Below are 21,059 nucleotides of genomic sequence, written 5' to 3' on the forward strand. Positions count from 1 at the left end.
CATCTTTTCTTCTTGTTCTTGAACTCTTTCTAAATTCCAATGTCTCTCCTTCATTTCCTTCCATGGCTTTCCCTCATCGACTGAATATACTTTTGGCAGGATTAGACACGGGTTCAATTACACTTGTTTGGGCAATGACAGAACTCGTAAAGAACCCAAAACTGATGAAAAAAGCTCAAGAAGAAATCAGAAACAATGTGGGAAATAGACAAAAAGTAACAGAGAAAGACATAGAACAACTTCCATATTTGAAAATGATAGTAAAAGAGACACTGAGACTACATCCACCAGCGCCTCTTCTTATTCCAAGAGAAATCATTTCCCATTTCAAAATGGAAGGCTACGATTTTTACCCAAAAACAATGGTTCGAGTGAACGTTTAGGCAATTGGACGAGATCCCACATACTGGAAAGACCTAGAAGAGTTCCTTCCAGAAAGATTTGAAGAGAACTCGTTTGATTACAAAGAACAACACTTTAAGTTCTTGCCGTTCGGGGCTGGTCGGAGGATTTGCCCGGGATTGAATTTGGGGGTGAAGACAGTGGAGTTGGCTTTGGCGAATCTTTTGTACCATTTTAATTGGAGGTTACCCGAGGGGATGAAAGAGGAGACTTGGACATGGAAGAGACATCGGGTTTGAGTCTCAGCATCTACAAAAAGTTGCCTCTCAAACTTAAAGTTATTTTGTGCTAGCTTAGCTAGCTGACTTTTCACTTCGTTTTCGGGTACTCTTTAAATCTTAAAGTCTAACGCTACATTTTCGATTGCTAAATAGAAGTTCGAGTTTAAAACGAACACAAAATCATAAATAAATATCAAATTCAAATATTATTTTTGATATATTGAAAAAAAAAAAAACAACAAATTTAAAGATAAAAGTAGCATATGGGTCATCGAGAATTTATTTTCATTCACACGCATTAACGTCAGATTTAAACGTGTAGCTAAATTTGAAATGAATTCATTGATCCAAAACAAGATAAAGGATAAATTCGAATCAAATAATTGCATTTAACTCTACCCAATTTTTTAAAAAATTTCCTCCCATAAGGTGTGATTCATACCTAAATTTTGAAAAAACGTTTATCTTTTAAAACGAATTTAATAGATTTTTTTACTATTAATTTCAAAAATAAATAAATTAAAAAAAGCTAGCTTTTCAAAGAGTTTTTATTGGATGTCGCCAAAGGGACACGAAGGTATGGGCCACTTTGCACATCTAATGCATCTAGACAAAAAATTCTTCAAGTTGATTTTCGTTCTTTGTTGTTAAGTTCTATTATAGCTTGTATCATTGAAAATCTAATCGTAATTTCATTGGTTAAAATATAGATTATCTACTAGAAGACTAATATTCAAATCTATCACGCTAATAAGCCGTGTTTCAATTTTTGTTTTGTACGGCTAGAAAATGACAGCTTATTGCTTTCATGGAGTGGACTGCCATTTTTTAATATCAGTTTTTGGTGCTATAAGAATAATATCAATGAACGATCGTAATTTATATTTTTGATCTGCTGTTTGTAAAGATAATCAATAAAAGTTTAAAAATATTTCATTATTTTGGATTAAATAATATAAGACGTTTTGTTTTATGTCTATTTAATCGAAAGAAGAATCACCTTTCTTTTTATTCATAATATTTTTTCTCTGGTTCTTGAACTCTTTCTAAATTCTAATGTCTTTCCTTCATTTCCCTCCGTGGCTTCCTCTCATCATCTTTCTCTCTTCACTTTTCTTCGTCCTAAAATGGAAAGCAGCAAATAGAAGAAAGCGTAATTTTCCCCCAAGCCCGCCGAAGCTTCCAATTATTGGAAACTTGCATCAACTTGGCAAACTCCCACACAAATCCCTATGGCACCTCTCTCGAATTTACGGTCCCATTATGAGCCTCAACTTAGGCCGTATAGAAACCATCATCATATCATCTGCCGAGACTGCTCGTGCCCTCTTGAAAACTCACGATCTTCAAAGCTGCAACAGACCACAAACACATGCTATCAAAAAATTCTCTTACAATTTCCTTGACATTGGATTTTCACCTTACAGCAGTTACTGGCGAGAGATACGCAAAATTTGTATGCTTGAGTTTTTCAGTATGAAGAGAGTGTTATCTTACGAACCCATTAGAGAGCAAGAAGTTGGTTTAATTATTGAATCAATTTCACAATCGGCTTCTTGTGGAGCGGTTGTTGATCTTAGTGAGAAGTCCATTGCTCTCACTACTGGTGTTATTTTTAGAATTGCATTTGGGAAGCGGTTTGAAGGGGATGGATTTAATGAGCTTATAAGTGAAGTTGAGGCTCAGATCGGAAGCTATAGTGCTTCTGAGTTTTTTCCAGCTCCTTTTGTGGGAGAGGTATTTGATTGGTTTAGTGGTCGAGAAGCTAGACATGAAAGGATTTTTAACGAGATGGATGCTCTATTTCAAGAGGTGATTGATGAACATCTTTGTCCTGAGAGGGCTAAGCCAGAACAAGATGATATCATTGATGTGCTTTTGGCTATTAGTAAAAAGCAAGCTGGATCTTACCCTGTCGTCATTACCCAAGAAAACATCAAAGCCATTCTTTTTGTAAGCAACTTCTATTCCTAAAATTTTAGTTTAATTTCTAAACTTTCAATCTCGTGGTTAACTAAGTCTTTGTGCAGGTATTGACCCTTTTTGTCTTTATCTCTATCCTTCGTGCCTTCTTCTAACATTTTTCTATTGTTTGATGTGCATCAATAGAACATATTTGTGGCAGGATTAGACACTGGTTCAATTACAATAGTCTGGGCAATGACAGAACTCGCAAAAAACTCAAAAGTGATGAAGAAAGCTCAAGAAGAAATTAGAAACTATGTGGGAAACAAACGAAAGGTAACAGAGAGAGACATAGAAGAGCTTCCATATTTGAAAATGATAGTGAAAGAGACGCTAAGACTACATCCACCAGCACCTCTTCTTCCTAGAGAAACCATTTCTCATTTCAAAATTGGAGACTATGATTTTTACCCAAAATCGATAGTTCAAGTGAACGTTTGGGCAATTGGACGAGACCCCACATGCTGGACAGACCCAGAAGAGTTCCTTCCAGAAAGATTTACAGAGAGCTCGATTGATTACAAAGGACAACATTTTGAGTTCTTGCCATTCGGGGCTGGTCGGAGGATATGCCCGGGGTTGAATATGGGGGTGAAAACGGTCGAGTTGGCTTTAGCAAATCTTTTGTACCATTTTGATTGGAAGCTGCCCAATGAAATGAAAAAGGAAGATTTGGACATAGAAAAGAATTCGGGTTTGAGTCTCACCATCCACAAAAAGTTGCCTCTCAAGCTTGTACCAATTTTATACCATCCATGAGTAGTTTTATGGCTCAAGAATGGGTATTTTTATATGTAACATATATAATGCTTGAACTCTTTGTTACTAATAAAAGAGATGATGTAAAAAGCCTACGTGTAACACCAATATTTGAATATATATAAAAGAGAAGGTAAGGAAATAAATAAGAGTAATGACTAATGATTAAATAAATAAGAAAAAAAAGGAGAGGAAAACGCGCATGTTGTTGGCGATTCATTACTTTGAAGGAGGAATCATGAGGAGATAAAAGATCTTAGAAGGAGCATCGAGCTTGGAACATAAAGGAAATGCCATAAAAGATTTGGTGAAGGCGTGTGAGATTCACGTGCGCATGGTCTTAGTGCTCTTTGAGAAATATTAGTGTTCATTGACGTATAATAAATTCTAAATATAATTACAGAAGAACTTTCTCCTTTGATATTGAGGATATTTGAGTGTAGATCCAACTTAAGAGAAATAAATATGTTGGTCATTGAGAAATATATTGGTAAATTTTCCAAATTGGATTGAACCATTTCCATTAAGAAGTTTGAGAAGTCTTTGTGTCTATTATCTCGAAGGGAGATAAGGACAAGGATATCTAGATCCCGTCTAAATAAGGGTTTGATAGTGTGAATGTTTGATTAATCCACCACACCTAAATGGGGGTGAGAGTTCTCTTATTTATAATCATTTACAGTATACAGAAATAGGGTAAATTACAAATAATATGGAAATAGTAATAAAAGGAAAGAATAATAAATGAATGCAATATATGTGCCTTTAATAAGAGGGCAAATATGGTAACCCGTAATGTAGATATTTGCCTTATAATGAACAGTCAACTATCCTTAACACCCCGCAAGCTGAGCGTCGGATTTGAACGAACGTGAAGCTTGGATCTGAAAAATTCAAAGAGAGGTCGAGAAATACTCTTTGTGAAGATGTCAGCAACTTGGAGATGAGAGGGTACATATTGTGTGCGAAGTTTGCCAGCGATAACAAGTTCTCGAAGGAAATGATAATCTAGTTCAACATGTTTGGCCCGCTTGTGAGAAACGGGATTAGAGCTCAAAAAAATAGCACTTTTGTTGTCACATAAGAGTAAGGGCTGCTGTGAAATAGGGACCTTGAGGTTATGCAAAAGATGCGTAACCCAAAGAAGTTCAGCAGCGGTGTGGCAAGAGCACGATACTCAGATTCACAGCTGGAGCGTGAGACAGTAGGTTGCTTTTTGGCACTCCAAGAAACTAGATTGTTACCAAGATAAATAGAATAGCCGGATGTAGAACGACGAGTATCGGGACAACCAGCTCAGTCAGCATCCGAATAAGCGACTAGCGTACTAGGAACAGTGGATGGACGAAAGGTAAGACCAAAGTGGAGTGTTCCTTTGACATAGCAAAGAATACGTTTGTCAGCAAGAAAGTGATCTGCAGTAGGGGCATGCAAGAATTGACTGACAGAATTGACAGCATAGGCAATATCTGGACGCGTAATAGTCAAGTACTGAAGGGCGCCAACAAGAGATCTGTAGAGAGTAGGATCAGAAAAAGGAGAACCATCAGCAGTCAGGTGTTGAGAAACAACCATGGGAGTGTGAACTGGTTTGCTATCGAGCAACTGAGCACGAGTAAGAATATCTCGAGCATATTTTAACTGACTAATAAAGAGACCATCAGGAGTGGGTGAAGCTTCAAGACCAAGAAAGTAACTAAGAGAACCCAAATCTTTGGTAGCAAACTCAGAATGAAGCTTGCGAGTAAAGCTGTCAATAAGAGATGAGTTGTTGCCGGTAACAATAATGTCATCAACATAAAGAAGCAAATAGATAATGTTAGATTGCTGATGAAAGACAAAAAGGGACGTGTCAGTGCGACTGCAAGAAAACCCAAGTGTGAGAAGAAATGAGCTAAAACACTGAAACCAAGCACGAGGAGCTTGCTTTAAACCATAGAGGGCTTTCTTTAATAGACAAACATGAGTGGAAAATCGAGGATCAATATACCCAGGAGGTTGTTCCATATGAACACGTTCAATAAGAGTTCCATTGAGAAAAGCATTCTTGACATCAAGTTGTCGAAGAGGCCATTTATTTGTGACTGCAATAGAAAGCACAACACGGATAGTGGTAGCTTTGACAACCGGACTGAAAGTGTCAGTGTAGTCAAGACCAGGAACCTGAGTATAACCTTTGGCAACAAGACGAGCCTTGAAACGCTCGACGGATCCATCAGGCAAATATTTAATACGAAACACCCATTTAGAGCCCACGATGTTGGTGTTGGCAGGGCGAGGAACCAAAGTCCAAGTATCATTTTGTTGTAATGCTCGAATTTCTTCATCCATGGCAGCCACCCAAGCAGGATTCTTAGCCGCAGATTTGAATCCTTTTGGCTCAGTGGATGCAAGAAGAGCAGAAAGAAGTCCAGATGAGCCCAAAATACCAAGATTTGCTGGATGACGAGTCTTGAATATACCAGCTTTGGCTCGTGTGATCATAGGATGAGTGCCCAAAGAAGAGAAATCAACAGGAGGTTCAATAGAGGTCGAATTAGAAGTCGAGGGTGGCAAAGTGGAACCTGCAAGAGAAGTATCAACCTGCACAGACTCATCTACAAGGTCAGAACAAATATCACACGGGGATGAACTGGATCGAGGAGTTTGCGGTGATGAAGTGGTAGGGGGGGATGAATCAATATGATGAAAATGTGGTTCTAAGAAATTTGAAATAGGAATAGAGGAAAGAGGTTGGGTCTGGGAGCTAGGGATAGCAGGAAAGTGAGTTTCATCAAATTGAGCATGACGGGTGATATATAGCTTAGTGGTGGCGGGATCAAGACAGCGGAACCCTTTATGAGCAGGATTATAACCCAAAAAAATACAAGGAATGCTGCGGGGAGAAAGCTTGTTAGGCATATAATCACGCAAATAAGGATAAACACGACAACCAAAGGGATGAAAATTGTCAGAATGTAGAGTGTAGCCATAAAGGAGTTCAAAGGGTGACTTACCTCCAAGAAGTGGAGTAGGCAACCGGTTGATAATATAAGCTGCAGTGCTGAAGGCGTCAACCCAAAAACGAGAAGAAAGATGAGAGTGAAAGAGAAGGGCCAAGCCAGTCTCAGTCACATGACGATGTTTTCTCTCAGCACGACCATTTTGAGCAAGTGTATATGGACAAGAGAGTTGATGGTGGATGCCAGAATTACGTAAATGAGTTTTGAAACAAGTACTAGTAAATTCGGTACCACCATCGCTTTGAAATACCTTGATACGAGAAGAATATTGATTTTCCACAAATTTTTGAAATTGAAAAAAAATATAAAAAAAATCAGATTTAAATTTTAAAGGGTAAAACCAAGTGAATCGAGAATAATCATCAATAAAAATAACATAATAAAGGAAACCCGAATTTGATTTGACGGGAGAAGGACCCCAAAGATCACAATGAATAAGATCTAACACATGAGACGACCTACGTTCATTGCGGGAATAAGGCAATCGATGACTTTTTGCAAGCTGACAAGTATTACATAATGATGGAGAAGGCAATAAAGACGTAAGAGAAAGATGACCTTTTCTATTTAAAAAAGAAATAACAGAATGATTCACATGACCTAGACGAGCATGCCATAAATCATATGAAGCACGTAAAGATTTGTTTCTAAGGGCTGAAATAAAAGCAGAGTTGCCGCGCTCCAGCACATATAGCCCTCCATCTCTTTTACCGGTTGCCACCACCCTTCCTGTTTGACGATTTTGGATAGTAATAAGATTATTAGTAAATGTAACGGAGAGAGGAAAATCAGACGTTAATTTACTTATGGAAAGAAGATTTTGAGTGAGGTGAGGGACAACCAAGACATCTAACAAGTGAATATTTGGAACAGGAGAAAGAGTACCGGTGTGGGTAATGGGTAGGGATGCACCGTTTCCTACAATCACAGAGTCCTTACCCGTGTAATTTTTAGACTGATCCAAAATAGATGGGTCGGCAGTCATATGGGCCGAAGCTCCAGTGTCCAGAAACCAATCAGCAGCATCGAGTCCAGCAATAGAACATGGCGTGTTAAAGGCTTCAGCAAGGTGAGCATGAGAAGAATCAGGTCGAACATACCGTTGGTTGCAGCGGTCAACATAATGGCCCTCTTTGCGGCATATTTGGCAGTGAGGTGGTCGACGACCTTGACTTGAGTGGGTTCGTCCTCGATTAGAAGAGTTGTTTTTGTGAGAATAAGAACGACCTCGCTGGTTGGTAAAGGAAGCAGGGTGGCTTCCATGGGTGCGACCACGATTAGTGACTGTGAATGCTGTAGGAGTGGAGTTAGAGGACTCAAGGGAGAGCTGAAACAACTCAAAACTTTCAGCTTTAGAGACTAAATCTGCAAAACAGGGGATAGAGGTGAGAGCCATCTGAGCAGTAGAAAAAGCTGAAAATTCGGTGCCGAGTCCACGAAGGAACCAGTGCACTTTATCAATGTTCTCGACCGGTCTGCCAATGGCATGAAGTTGGTCACAAATTTTTTTGAAGGCGCGGGCATACTCAGCAACAGGTTTGGTGCCACGTTTCATCAACTGCAAGTCATCCTTGAGTCTCAGTTCACGAGCTTTCGACTGATGGCTGAACGTAGTTTCCAACGCAAGCCAAACATCACGTGCAGTAGAGAGACCAACGACAACAGCCATGGCTTCCTCAGTGACAGAGGAGAGCAGGAGACAGAGAAGTCGTTGATCGGCTGCTCTCCATGCCAAATATTTGGGGTTGAGTGTTGAAGAGGTTTCTGGTTCAAAGCGAGGTGGTGGAACCATAGTTCCATCGACATAGCCCAGCATGTCTTGACTCTCAAGAAGAGGGAGAAGTTGGCTTTTCCAAAGAAGATAATTGGAGGAAGAAAGTTTGATGGTGATCATATGGATTAGAGTATTGAAAGGAAGAAGATGATAAGAAGATTCGGAAGCCATAGAGAAGAAAGGATCAGGGTTGTTAAACCGAAAGGGCTCTGATACCATGTGAATGTTTGATTAATCCACCACACCTAAATGGGGGTGAGAGTTCTCTTATTTATAATCATTTACCGGATGCAGAAATATGGTAAATTACAAATAATATGGAAATAGTAATAAAAGGAAAGAATAATAAATGAATGCAATATATTTGCCTTTAATAAGAGGGCAAATATGGTAACCCGTAATGTAAGGCAAATATCTAGATATTTGCCTTATAATGAACGGTCAACTATCCTTAACAGATAGCAACTTAAGTCCTACTTGAAATTGATTAATTTCTTCATGATGTTGGAGTATAACTTTTATTTGTTGGATTGTAATATTTTTTGAAAAGATATTGATGGTTTTTCCATTTCTGTGAATAGGGAGCTTACCGATCGTTTTACGTCTCTTGTTGCATGGAACACAGATCCTTTTCCAATGACCTATCGACTCGACTAACGCAAGAGTAAGAACAAGGAATCGTTGTAGTAGACAAAGATGAGAAGGATTTATCCATCCAAACCCCATGAAATCAGGTGTGAAACCCTAAGTTGATGGTCGGTTCTCCTTTCTCCCTCTCGAAATCTTCTATCGCGGGCAAGAGTATGGTCGTCGACTGTTCCACCTGCCCCATTTCTTTCTCCTTACGGCCATTGACTGTTCCAAATACGTTTAAAAAATAAATTTACTATTGAGTTTTTTTTTTTTTTTTTTTTTTTTTTTTTGAAATAAAAATGTTAGTCTTCCGGGCACAAGACTGATGTGTGGAGAACTCTCAGAAGAGTGGTCCAGGATCCCATAGATAATGGATCACTCTTACACCTTTCTTTATCAAGGAGAGAGCTGCATTCTCCTTGCACTCCGTACCTAACCTATCCTATCCTATCCTAATAGCCTTTACTGTTCGAAAGCCTAAAGATGAAACTGAACGAACTCCTGCTGCTGCTGCTTTCATTTCCATGTGGGGGTAGGCCGCTGTGCTGGCTGCTGGCTGATTGGTCCTCATGTCGATTGAGAGAAGAATGTGCAGGACAGACGGTCTGCTTCAATAAAGTTTCATTAATTTTCTTAACACTTAATATTAATATTAAGTGGATGATATTTTGATATTTTTATACTAAATTATGAAAACTTACCCAAACAATTGTAGTTCTCCATTAAATTATTTTACGCTACACTAACACAAATAACGTTATTGTGTGCTAGCTTAGCTAGCTTGTGTTAATGGATCATCGACAATTTATTTTCATCCACACAAATTAACGTTAAATTTAAGCATTTAAATGATTAAATTTGAAATACAAGACAACGAGGATGGGAAAGAACCAAGTCATACCAAATATACATTAAAATATACATTAAAGAACAGTATTTTACAAGTACTTGTATTTTATGAAAAAATGGTTCAATAAAAATAGGACCATAAAAAAAACCCTTAAAAAGTCGTATTGTCTGCTACCTCTTAAACTTCATTAAATTTGTAATTAAGTTTTTTTAAAAAAATGGGTTTTTCTTTCTATCATTTTATTTCGTTTCGTCGGAGAATTTTGATATGATATATCTTGAATTTCGAGGCATCGAAAGAAGGAGAGTGATTTAAATGCATAGCCTAAAAATGAAAGAACATATAACAGAAAATGAAAGAGTAGGAAGAGATTGAGCTTAAATTTTGATACAAGTGGTGTTTCAATTTTTATTTTCCATGGTGAGAGATAATAGCTTGTTGCTTTTACCGAGCTCACGGTCATCTTGTATGGTACTGTAATAATAATATCAAGAAATCTTGGACTTCTATAGGCTATAATATATTTTTTTTAAAATATTTTTTTTATCAATTATTTTTAAAGACGATATTTAATTGTTTTCATCCAAATAACATACGAAAATGAAAATTGAAACATATTTAATCTAAAGAACAAAGACACTTTTTTATTCATAATCTTTTTCACTTGTTCTTGAACTCTTTCTAAATTCCAATGTTTTTCCTTGATTTACTTCCATGGCTTCCCCTCATCTTCTTCTTCTCTTTACTTTTCATCATCCTCTCCAAAGAGGAAAGAGGGTAATTGTCCCCCAAGCCACCAAAGCTTCCAATCATAGGAAACTTGCACCAACTTGGCAAGCTCCCACACAAATTCCTATGGCGCCTCTCTCAGCGTTACGGTCCCATTGTCAGCCTCAGCTTTAGCAGTGTAGAAACTATCATCGTATTCTCTGTCGAGACAGCTCGTGCCCTCATGAAAACTCATGATCTTCAAAGTTGCAGAAGACTACAAACTCAATCAGCCAAAAAAATTCACTTACAATTTTCTTAATATTATATTTTCACCTTAGAGTGATTACTGACAAGAGATATGCAAAATTTTTATACTTGAGCTCTTCATAGATGTTATCTTACAAATCCATTAGAGAGCAAGAAGATGGTTTGCTGATTGAATCGATTTCGCAGTCAGCTTCTTGTGGAGTTGTTGATCTTACCGAGAAGTCCACTACTCTCACTACTACTAGTGTTATTTTTAGAATTGCTTTTGGAAAACCGTTTGAAGAGGATGGATTTTATGAGCTTGTGAATGAAGCTGTGGCATTGTTGGGAAGCTATAGTGCTTCTGAGATCCTTCTTATTCCTTTTTTAGGTAAGACCATTACCCAAGAAAGCATCAAAGCAATTTTTTTGGTAAGCAACTTCTATCCCTAAATTTTAATGGTTTTTACCCTAAATTATTAGTTTTAATTTCAAAATTTTCAATCTAATAGCTAATATATCAAGATATTGTACCTGAACATTGTACCTGAACAGAACATAATTTTAGCAGGATTAGACACGAGTTCAATTACACTAGTTTGGGTAATGACAGAACTCGTTAAGAACTCAAAATTGATGAAGAAAGCTCGAGAAGAAATCAGAAAGTATGTGGGAAACAGAGGAAAGGTAATAGAGAAAGACATAAAAGAGCTTCCATATCTAAAAATGATAATGAAAGAGACGCTAAGACTACACCCACCAACACCTCTGCTTATTCCAAGAGAAATCATTTAGGCTATGATTTTTACCCAAAATCAATGGTTCAAGTGAACGTTTGGGCTATTGGACGAGACCCCACATATTGGAAAGACCCAAAAGAGTTCTTTCTAGAGAGATTTGAAGAGAGCTCAATTGGTTACAAAGGACAACACTTTGAGTTCTTGCCGTTCGGGACTTGTCGGAGGATTTGCCCAAAGATGAATTTGGGGATGAAGAATGTGGAGCTGGCTTTGGCAAATCTTTTGTACCATTTTAATTGGAAATTACCGAGGAGGATGAAGGAGGAGGACTTGGACATGGAAGAGACTTCTGGTTTGAGTCTCACCCTCTACAAAAAAAAAGTTCCTCTCAAACTTGTACCAATTTTATACGGTCCAAGTTACCAGCTGAATCCTCTTATTGTAAAGTTTTATAGTTTTTGTCTAGACAAATAATGAGTATTTTTAGTGTAATATAATTCTTAAAACTTGACCCATATAATTATAATATTGCATCAAATATTTTTATATTGCATCAACACAAAGAAAGTAGCTAGATTGTGTTTTTAAGCTAACTTTCCAATTAGTTTTATAAAGACTTAAAAGATAACTTATGGATCATGAGAATTTATTTTTTGAGTAAAGTCAAATTTAAACATTTGGATAGCTAAATTTGAAAGTTGAAATCCATCATATCTTCTCTCTAAAAAGTTGGATTGATATCTAAATTTTGAAAATTACTTTTTATTTATGTTTTAAAAAGAATTTAATACATCTTTAACATTTTTACTACTAATTTTATAAAAATAAATTAATTTAAAAAAAATCAAAGCTTTTCAAAAGAACCGAATGTACAAAGTTCATAATGATTTCTCTTCTTATCACTTCACTTTGTTCAAGACATTTGATCTTATACGATGTCGGGTCCAATGCATTGAGACAAAAATCCTTGAAGTTGATTTTCGTCCTTTATTGTTTGTCTTAATCTCTATCTCTTTGTCTTAATCTCTATCTTTTTGCGAGGCTTCTCCGTATGAATAACAGAGTGAACGAAGTTCTAGAGTTGAGTTGGATAGGACCCGACACAATCCAATTAGATCTGATTATAAATTTTAAATCTAATTTCACTAGTTAAGATATATATTATCTACCAGAAAGCTAAACGTTCAAATCTGCTTAACGCTAATAAACATAGGTATGCTGGTATTGCGACCCAGCCCATATGTCAGAGGTTGCAGAAAGCTAAACGTTCAAATCTGCCTAAAGCTAATAAACATAGGTATGCTGGTATTGCGACCCAGCCCATATGTCAGAGGTTGTAGAAAACTAAACGTTTGAATCTGCCTAAAGCTAATAAACATAGGTATGCTGGTATTGCGACCCAGCCCATATGTCAGAGGTTGCATTATACACCCACTAAACGTATGTCGTAAAGGTTTAGCATGGTTACAGGAGAGTCCAATACTCGAGTGAACCATATGGATGGATGTTCAGGATACCCCAATGAGATGATGGACACATGGGTTAGTTCCCAATGAATGTGTTCGAACAAGTCAAGATGGTCAATGTATCTCAAGGCATGGGATGACATCACAATGTATGGATTGTGTTGTTGGTTACCAAGATGACAATGAGATGCGACGTGATTGTGTTGCACACGATGGAGCATGCACGCACGAACGTCGTGTGTGGCCGAATAAGCTTGTTATGAGTCTCAGCCTCAGTGGTATAAAAATCATCGTCATATCTTCTGTCGAGACTGCTTGAGCCCTCTTGAAAACTCATGATCTTCAAAGTTGTAGCAGACCACAAACCCAAGCTTTCAAAAAATTCATTTTCAACTTTCTTGACATTGCTTTTTCACCTCATAATGATTACTGGAGAGAAAGATGGGTAAAATTTATATTCTTGAGCTTTTCGATGGGAAAAGGGTAATATCTTATGAATCTGTTAGAGTGCAAGAAGTTGGTTTGCTTACTGAAGCAATTTCAAAATTGGCTTCTTTTCACTCCGAAGTCATTTACTCTCACGCCTGCCATTACTTTTAGAATTGCTTTTGGAAAGGGGTTTGAAGGGGATAGATTTCATGAAGTTGTGAATGAAGTTCACGCTTCGTTGGGAAGCTACAGTGCTCCCGAGTCTTTTCCTATTTCTATTGTGGGAAAGGCCATTGATTGGGGTAGTGGACGAGAAGCTAGACTTGAGAGGGTTTTTAATGAGATCGATTCTCTATTTCAAGAGGTGATTGATGTGTTAGGTTGAATGGCACTGTAGGTCACGACCTCATGTATTTATAGACGTGTATAATGAAGATTATATTGTAATAAACCATGAATCATACCTTTAGTAACAAACCACGAAATCATAGATTCTCCTTGATTCAGTAACAAACAAGTAAATCACTAGATTATTTTACTATGTATTGATATGATCTATTCTACGTTTAACATGATGAACATTTTCGAGAGGCCTAAACCAGAGCAAGATGATATCATTGATGTGCTTTTTGCTATTAGTAAAAAAACAAGCTGAATCTTGCACTATTGTCATTACCCATGAAAACATCAAAGTCATTCTTTTCGTAACAATTTTCATCCTTAATCTTTTATGGGTTTTGCGCTAAATAATTAGTTTAGTTTCTAACGTGTTCTATTGTACATTGTACGTCAACATAACACATTTTGTTGGAGGATTAGGCACCGGTTCAATTACACTAGCTTGGGCAATGGCAGAACTCATAAAGAACCCAAAATTGATGAAGAAAGCTCAAGAAGAAATCAGAAACTATGTGAGAAACAAACGAAAAGTAGCAGAGGACGACATAGAACAATTTCCATATTTGAAAATGATAGTAAAAGAGACACTCAAACTACATCCACCAGCACCTCTTCTTATTCTAAGAGAAATCATTTCCCACCTCAAAATTGAAGGCTACGATTTTTACCAAAAAAACAATGGTTCAAGTGAATGTTTGGGCAATTGGACGAGACCCCACATACTGGAAAGATCCAGAGGAGTTCCTTCCAGAGAGATTTGAAGAGAGCTCAATTGATTACAAAGGAAAACACTTTGAGTTATTGTCATTCGGGTTTGATCGGAGGATTTGCCCCGGGTTGAATTTGGGGGTGAAGAATGTGGAGTTGGCTTTGGCGAATCTTTTGTACCATTTTAATTGGAGGTTACCAGAGGGGATGAAGTTGGAGGACTTGGACATGGAAGAGACGTCAGGTTTGAGTTTCACCATCTACAAAAAGTTGTCTCCCAAACTTGTACCAATTTCATACCGTCCATGAGTGTAAGTTCCAAGTTGAATCCTCTAATTGTGAAGTTTTATGGTTTTCGTCTAGTAATGAAACTTGACCCATATAATTACAATATTGCATCAAATAATTTTACACTGTACCAACACAAAGAAAGTTATTGTGCACTAGTTTAGCTAGCTTGTGTATTTAAGGACTTTCAGATTAGTTTTATAATACTTTTTAAATTTTAAAGTCCAACTTAAAGATGACATATGGGTCATTGGGAATTTATTTTCATCTGGTAATTAGGGGTGTACATTCAACCCAACAACATGACAACCCGAACCAACCCAACCCGAATTGTTGGGTTGGGTTGGATTAGCATTTCGGGTAGGGTTGGGTTCATTTTTCTGAACCCCAACAGAATCTGTTTGATTTCGAGTTCAGGGGCAAAACATTCGGGTTTACACGAGCCAACTAAAAATATATAAAATATATTAAGAATCCTTCCATATAATGGGTTTGTTAGAGTGGTAGTGAGGCCACTCACGCTCGAGTTTGACTCTTGACAAATACATATATTTTTTTTATTTTTCAGTTTATATTATTTTGTTATTTTATTATTTTAATTTCTTTGTTTAATTTCTTTATATTATATATATATTTCTTTTTATTATTTGCATAATTTTTTTAATATTATTTTGTTATTTTATTATTTTTAATTTTTTTTGTTTAGTTTCTTTTATATATATATATTTTAAAATTATCTTAATGTTTCATACTATCTATAAGCTAATATATAAATATTAATACATTTTATATTATTTTTATATAATTATTCACCCCTTATATACTATTTTTAAATATATTGTTTATTATATAGTATAAATATTTATTAATTATCATTTATATCTCTATCATATAATATAATATAATATAATATAATAATATATATATATATATATAATTTTAAAATGTATTTATTAGGTATTTATTTTAATATTATTATATCACAATTATATATATATATATATTTATTTTTCTAATAGTTTAAGACTTTCTAAGAACACGTATAAATAAACATATTTTAAATAAAAGATTGTTATATATATTTTTTATTTTTGTTATATATAATACGTTTAAATTAATCATTTTTATTATTTATTTAATTTCATGATCTATCCTCATATTTTTGTTTAACCAATTCTCAAGAAATGTTGGTATTTAGTTGTTTTAGTTTACGAAGATTGTAATATGTTACAATTTTTTTATTGAATTTATTTATATTTTTTTTTTGTCAATAATTATAGATTAATTTGTGTTTTTTTTTTTTGTGAACTTTTAATATATTTTATTAAGTAATTATAAATTGTGAATAAATAAAACTAAAAAAAATTTGACAACCCAATCTGAAAATAGAAGGTCAGGTTGGGTTGAGTTGTGAAAAGTTTCGGGTTGGGTTGAGTTACCAATCCAACCAACCAGAACTTTTGGGTTGGGTCAAAAAAATCACCCAACCCGATCCAAGCCCGGACCATGTACACTCCTATAACGTCAAATTTAAACATTTGGATAGCTGAATTTGAAATGAACTCAAGCTAGAAATCAATCTCAATAAAGTATTTGCCTAATTTTTTTTTTTTCAAAATTTCTCCTTAAGGGATTGATATCTAAATTTTGAAAATTACTTTTTATTTATGTTTTAAAAGGAATTTAATACATTTTTAACATTTTTACTACTAATTTTGAAAAAATAATTTAATTAAAAAAATCTAAGCTTTTGAAAAAAAGAACGGAATGTACCAAGTTCATAATGATTTCTCTTCCTATCACTTCACTTTGTCCAAAGACATTTGATCTCATTCGAGGTCGGGTCCAATGCATTGAGACAAAAAATTTTGAAGTTGATTTTCGTCTTTTATTGTTTGTCAGTGAGGCTTTTCCATATGAATCATATAGTAAAAGAAGTTCTAGAATTGAGTTAGAAGATCTAATTATAATTTTTAAATCTAATTTCACAGATGTATATTATCTACCAGAAAGCTAAACGTTCAAATCAGTCTAACGCTAATAAACACTTTAAAATATTAAATTTTGATGTAGGTAATTTTTCAAATTTTTTTTTTTTTTTTTTTTTTTTTTTTTTTTTTGAGTTGACGGCCATTTTTTGATATCATTCTATTTGTACTATAAGAATAATATCAAGAAATCTTGGACTTGGATCGACCATCATATTTTCTTTTTGAGTAATTTTTTGATCTACTGTTTTTAAAGACAACCAAATAAAAATTTGAAAACATTTCATTGTTTGAACATACGAGGATGAGAACTCAAACACTTCATGATTTGTTTTCCATTAGGCTCGATATGTATCTACTTAATTGAAAGATCATCTTTTCCTCTTGTTCTTGAACTCTTTAAATTCCAATGTCTCTCCTTCATTTCCTTCCATGGCTTTGCTTCATCAACTGAATATATTTTTGGCAGGATTAGACACGGGTTCAATTACACTAGTTTGGGTAATGGCAGAACTCGTAAAGAACCCACAATTAATGAAGAAAGCTCAAGACCCAAAACTGACGAAGAAAGCTCAAGAAGAAATCAGAAACAATGTGGGAAATAAACGAAAAGTAACTAGAGAAAGACATAGAATAACTTCCATATTTGAAAATGATAGTAAAAGAGACACTGAGACTACATCCACCCGTACCTATTCCTATTCCAAGAGAAATAATATCCCACTTCAAAATAGAAGGCACCGATTTTTACCCAAAAATAATGGTTCAAGTGAACGTTTGGGGAATTGGACGAGACCCCACATACTGGAAAGACCTAGAAGAGTTCCTTCCAAAAAGATTTGAAGAGAACTCGTTTGATTACAAAGAACAACACTTTGAGTTCTTGTCGTTCGAAGCAGATTGGAGGATTTGTCCGGGATTGAATTTGGGGGTGAAGACGGTGGAGTTGGCTTTGGCGAATCTTTTGTACTATTTTAATTGGAGGTTACTGGAGGGGATGAAAGAGGAGGACTTGGACATGGAATAGACATCGGGTTTGAGTCTCGCCATCTACAAAAAGTTGCCTCTCAAACTTAAAAGATATTTTGTGCTAGCTTAGCTAGCTGACTTTTCACTTCGTTTTCGGGTACTCTTTAAATCTTAAAATCTAACACTACATTTTCAATTGCTAAATAGAAATTCTGAGTTTAAAACTAACACAAAATCATAAATAAATGTCAAATTCAAATATTATTTTTGATATATTGAAAAAACAACAAATTTAAAGATGAAAACGGTAGATAGGTCATCGAGAATTTATTTTTATTCACACGATTGACGTCACGTTTTAAGTATTTGGGTAGCTAAATTTGAAATGAATTCGAGTTAGAAATGGATCCCAAAACAAGATAAAGATAAATTCGAATAAAATAATTGCAATTAACTTTACCCCATTTTTTAAAAAAATTTCTTCCATAAGAAGGTGTAATTGATACCTAAATTTTGAAAAAACGTTGATCTTTTAAAAAGAATTTAATAGATTTTTTTACTATTAATTTCAAAAGTAAATAAATTAAAAAAGTGGCCTTAAATTTATAAGAGTTTTTCATATTTGATCTTTTGCATGTCGCCAAAGGGACAGGAAGGTATGGGCCACTTTGCACGATCAAAGACAAAAATTCTTATCTAATCGTAATTTCATTCGTTAAAATATAGGTTATCTACTAGAAAATTAATATTCAAATCTATCACGCTAATAAGCCGTGTTTCAATTTTTGTTTTCTAGTTCGAGAAAATGACAGCTTATAGCTTTCATGGAGTGAACCGCCGTTTTTTAATATCATTTTTTTCGGTGTTGTAAGAATAATATCAATGAACCATCATATTTTCTTTTTAAGGACGGTTCGTAAAGATAACCACTAAAAATTTAAAAAGATTTCATTATTTTCGTTCAAATACTATACGACATTTTGATGTCTATTTAATGGAAAGAACAATCACCTTTTTTTTTCATTCCTAATCTTTTTCCTCTTGTTATTGAACTCTTTCTAAATTCTAATGTCTTTCCTTAATTTCCCTCCATGGCTTCCTCTCATCATCTTCCTCTCTTCACTTTTCATCATCCTAAAATGGAAAGCAGCTGCAAATAGAAGAAAGCGTAATCTTCCCCCAAGCCCACCGAAGCTTCCGATCATTGGAAACTTGCATCAACTTGGTAAGCTCCCACACAAATCCCTATGGCGTCTCTCTCAGCGTTACGGTCCCATTATGAGTCTCAGCCTTGGTGGTGTAGAAACCACCATTGTATCCTCTGCCGAGACAGCTCGTGCCCTCATGAAAACCCACGATCTTCAAAGTTGTAGTAGACCACAAACTCAATCAGTCAAAAAACTCACTTACAATTTTCTTGACATTGCGTATTCACCTTATAGTGATTACTGGCGAGAGATGCGCAAGATTTGTATACTTGAGCTTTTCAATATGAAGAGGGTGTTATCTTTCGAACCTGTTAGAGAGCAAGAAGTTGGTTTGCTAATTGAATCGATTTCGCAATCAGCTTCTTGTGGAGTTGTTGTTGATCTTACTGAGAAGTCCACTACTCTTACTACTGGTATTATTTTTAGAATTGCTTTTGGGAAAACTTTTAAAGGGGATGGATTTCATGAGCTTGTGAATGAAGCTGAAGCCGTATTAGGAAGCTATAATGCTTCTGAGTTTTTTCCTGTTCCTTTTTGTGGGGAAGGTAATTGATTGGTTTAGTGGCCAAGAAGCTAAACTTGAGAGAGTTTTTAATGAGATGAATGTTCTATTTCAAGAGGTGATTAATGAGCATCTTCATCCTATGAGGCCTCAGCCAAAACAAGATGATATCATTGATGTGCTTTTGGCGATAAGTAAAAAGCAAGTTGAATCTTGCACCGTTGTCATTACCCATGAAAACATCAAAGCTATTCTTATGGTAAGCAACTTCTATCCCTAGTATTTAATGGTTTTTACATTAATTTTTTAGTTTAGTTTCTAAACATTCAATCTCGGGGTAGTTTTTGAGTAATATTGAGCCTTTTATGCTTTCTCTCTATCCTTCATGCCATATCTATTATCGACCTTCTGACATTTTTTATTGTATGATGTGCATCAATAGAATATATTTTTAGCAGGAATAGAGACGAGTTCAAGTACATTAGTGTGGGCAATGGCTGAACTTGCGAAAAACCCAACATTGATGAAGAAAGCTCAAGGAGAAATTAGAAATCACGTGGGAAACAAAAGAAAGGTAATAGAGACAGACTTAAAAGAGCTTCCATATCTGAAAATGATTGTGAAAGAGACATTAAGATTACATCCACCGGTACCTCTTCTTGTTCCAAGAGAAACCATTTCCCATTTCAAAATTGAAGGCTACAATTTTTACCCAAAAACAATGGTTCAAGTAAATATTTGGGCAATTGGGCGAGACCCCACATATTGGAAAGACCCAGAAAAGTTTCTTCTAGAGAGATTTGTAGAGAGCTCGATTGATTACAAAGGACAACATTTTGAGTTCTTGCCGTTTGGGGCTGGTCGGAGGATATGCCCAGGGTTGAATATGGGCATGAAAAATGTGGAGTTGGCTTTAGCAAATCTTTTATACCATTTTGATTGGAAGCTCCCGAATGGGATGAAGGAGGAGGAGTTGGATATGGAAGAGAATTCGGGTTTGAGTCTCACCCTCCACAAAAAGTTGCCTCTAAAGCTTGTACCAATTTTATACTATCCATGAGTAGTTTTATGGCTTAGACTAATAATGGCTATTTTTATATGTAATATATATAATGCTTGAACTCTTATTTACCAATAAAATAAATGATGTGAAAACTCACTTTGTTCGAGAACTTTCACCCCTAATTAGTGAGCAAAGGAGTTCCAAATCGCGTGGGCGTTCGAGGGGGTTTTCCTAATGGTGTGTCGAGATTGTGCATATAAGAGGTAATTTAGGATAAGATGAATGTTCATAAAGTCTAAAAAAATTAAACTATTTTATGCATGTGTTATGGTCTCGACTTTCAATGTCGTCGTCAGTCGTATAAGTGTGTCTTGTGTTTACCTGAAATACATATAACACGTAGCTTGAGTAAATTAAGAAATAATCCGTGAGTGGCCCCACTATTAGAGTTTCTGAATGAGACCTATCCTTTCTATTTGTATTCTCTTAGGCAATTATCTTAAATGGGTAATTGAATGTGTATTTACTTATTTTACACATGGTCTTCACATGTGAGTATGGATCCACCAGTCGGTTCACACACCTCTTGGACCTCTTTTCTGGTCGGGATAGCATTCTCTGGTGTTATTGCCGGACACCCGATAGGAATAGTGACCATCGTAACATTATGATAAACATAATGATCGTTTTCCTGCCTCATAATGTATGCGTCCGTACCATCGTAAAAGGAGAGATTCCCTAATGCATGTAACACACAGGTCTAAGGTCCCAACATTTTTATTCATTAAATCATGTA

At 35.6% G+C, this 21,059-nt stretch overlaps 2 protein-coding genes and 4 pseudogenes across 2 annotated transcripts; all 6 read left to right on the top strand.

The window, feature by feature from the left end:
- Positions 1-86: 86 nt before the first annotated feature.
- LOC111802052 (cytochrome P450 71B20-like) lies at positions 87-767 on the top strand (annotated as a pseudogene).
- Positions 768-1,517: 750 nt separating this feature from the next.
- Positions 1,518-3,437, top strand: LOC111802053 (cytochrome P450 71B19-like). The gene is made up of 2 exons (XM_023686308.2): positions 1,518-2,576; positions 2,733-3,437. The coding sequence occupies exons 1-2, from the start codon at positions 1,680-1,682 to the stop codon at positions 3,345-3,347; spliced, it is 1,512 nt and encodes a 503-aa protein (XP_023542076.2). The 5' UTR covers positions 1,518-1,679; the 3' UTR covers positions 3,348-3,437.
- A 6,950-nt stretch (positions 3,438-10,387) lies between these two features.
- On the top strand, positions 10,388-11,082 carry LOC147791021 (cytochrome P450 71B34 pseudogene; annotated as a pseudogene).
- A 27-nt stretch (positions 11,083-11,109) lies between these two features.
- On the top strand, positions 11,110-11,777 carry LOC147791022 (cytochrome P450 71B2 pseudogene; annotated as a pseudogene).
- A 1,143-nt stretch (positions 11,778-12,920) lies between these two features.
- On the top strand, positions 12,921-14,614 carry LOC147791023 (cytochrome P450 71B34 pseudogene; annotated as a pseudogene).
- Positions 14,615-18,561: 3,947 nt separating this feature from the next.
- Positions 18,562-20,432, top strand: LOC111801584 (cytochrome P450 71B19-like). The gene is made up of 2 exons (XM_087126728.1): positions 18,562-19,519; positions 19,703-20,432. The coding sequence occupies exons 1-2, from the start codon at positions 19,265-19,267 to the stop codon at positions 20,318-20,320; spliced, it is 873 nt and encodes a 290-aa protein (XP_086982854.1). The 5' UTR covers positions 18,562-19,264; the 3' UTR covers positions 20,321-20,432.
- Positions 20,433-21,059: the final 627 nt, after the last annotated feature.

This window comes from Cucurbita pepo, chromosome 9 (assembly GCF_057944985.1).
Source record: "Cucurbita pepo subsp. pepo isolate OVF chromosome 9, ASM5794498v1, whole genome shotgun sequence".
Taxonomy (NCBI): Eukaryota; Viridiplantae; Streptophyta; class Magnoliopsida; order Cucurbitales; family Cucurbitaceae; genus Cucurbita; species Cucurbita pepo.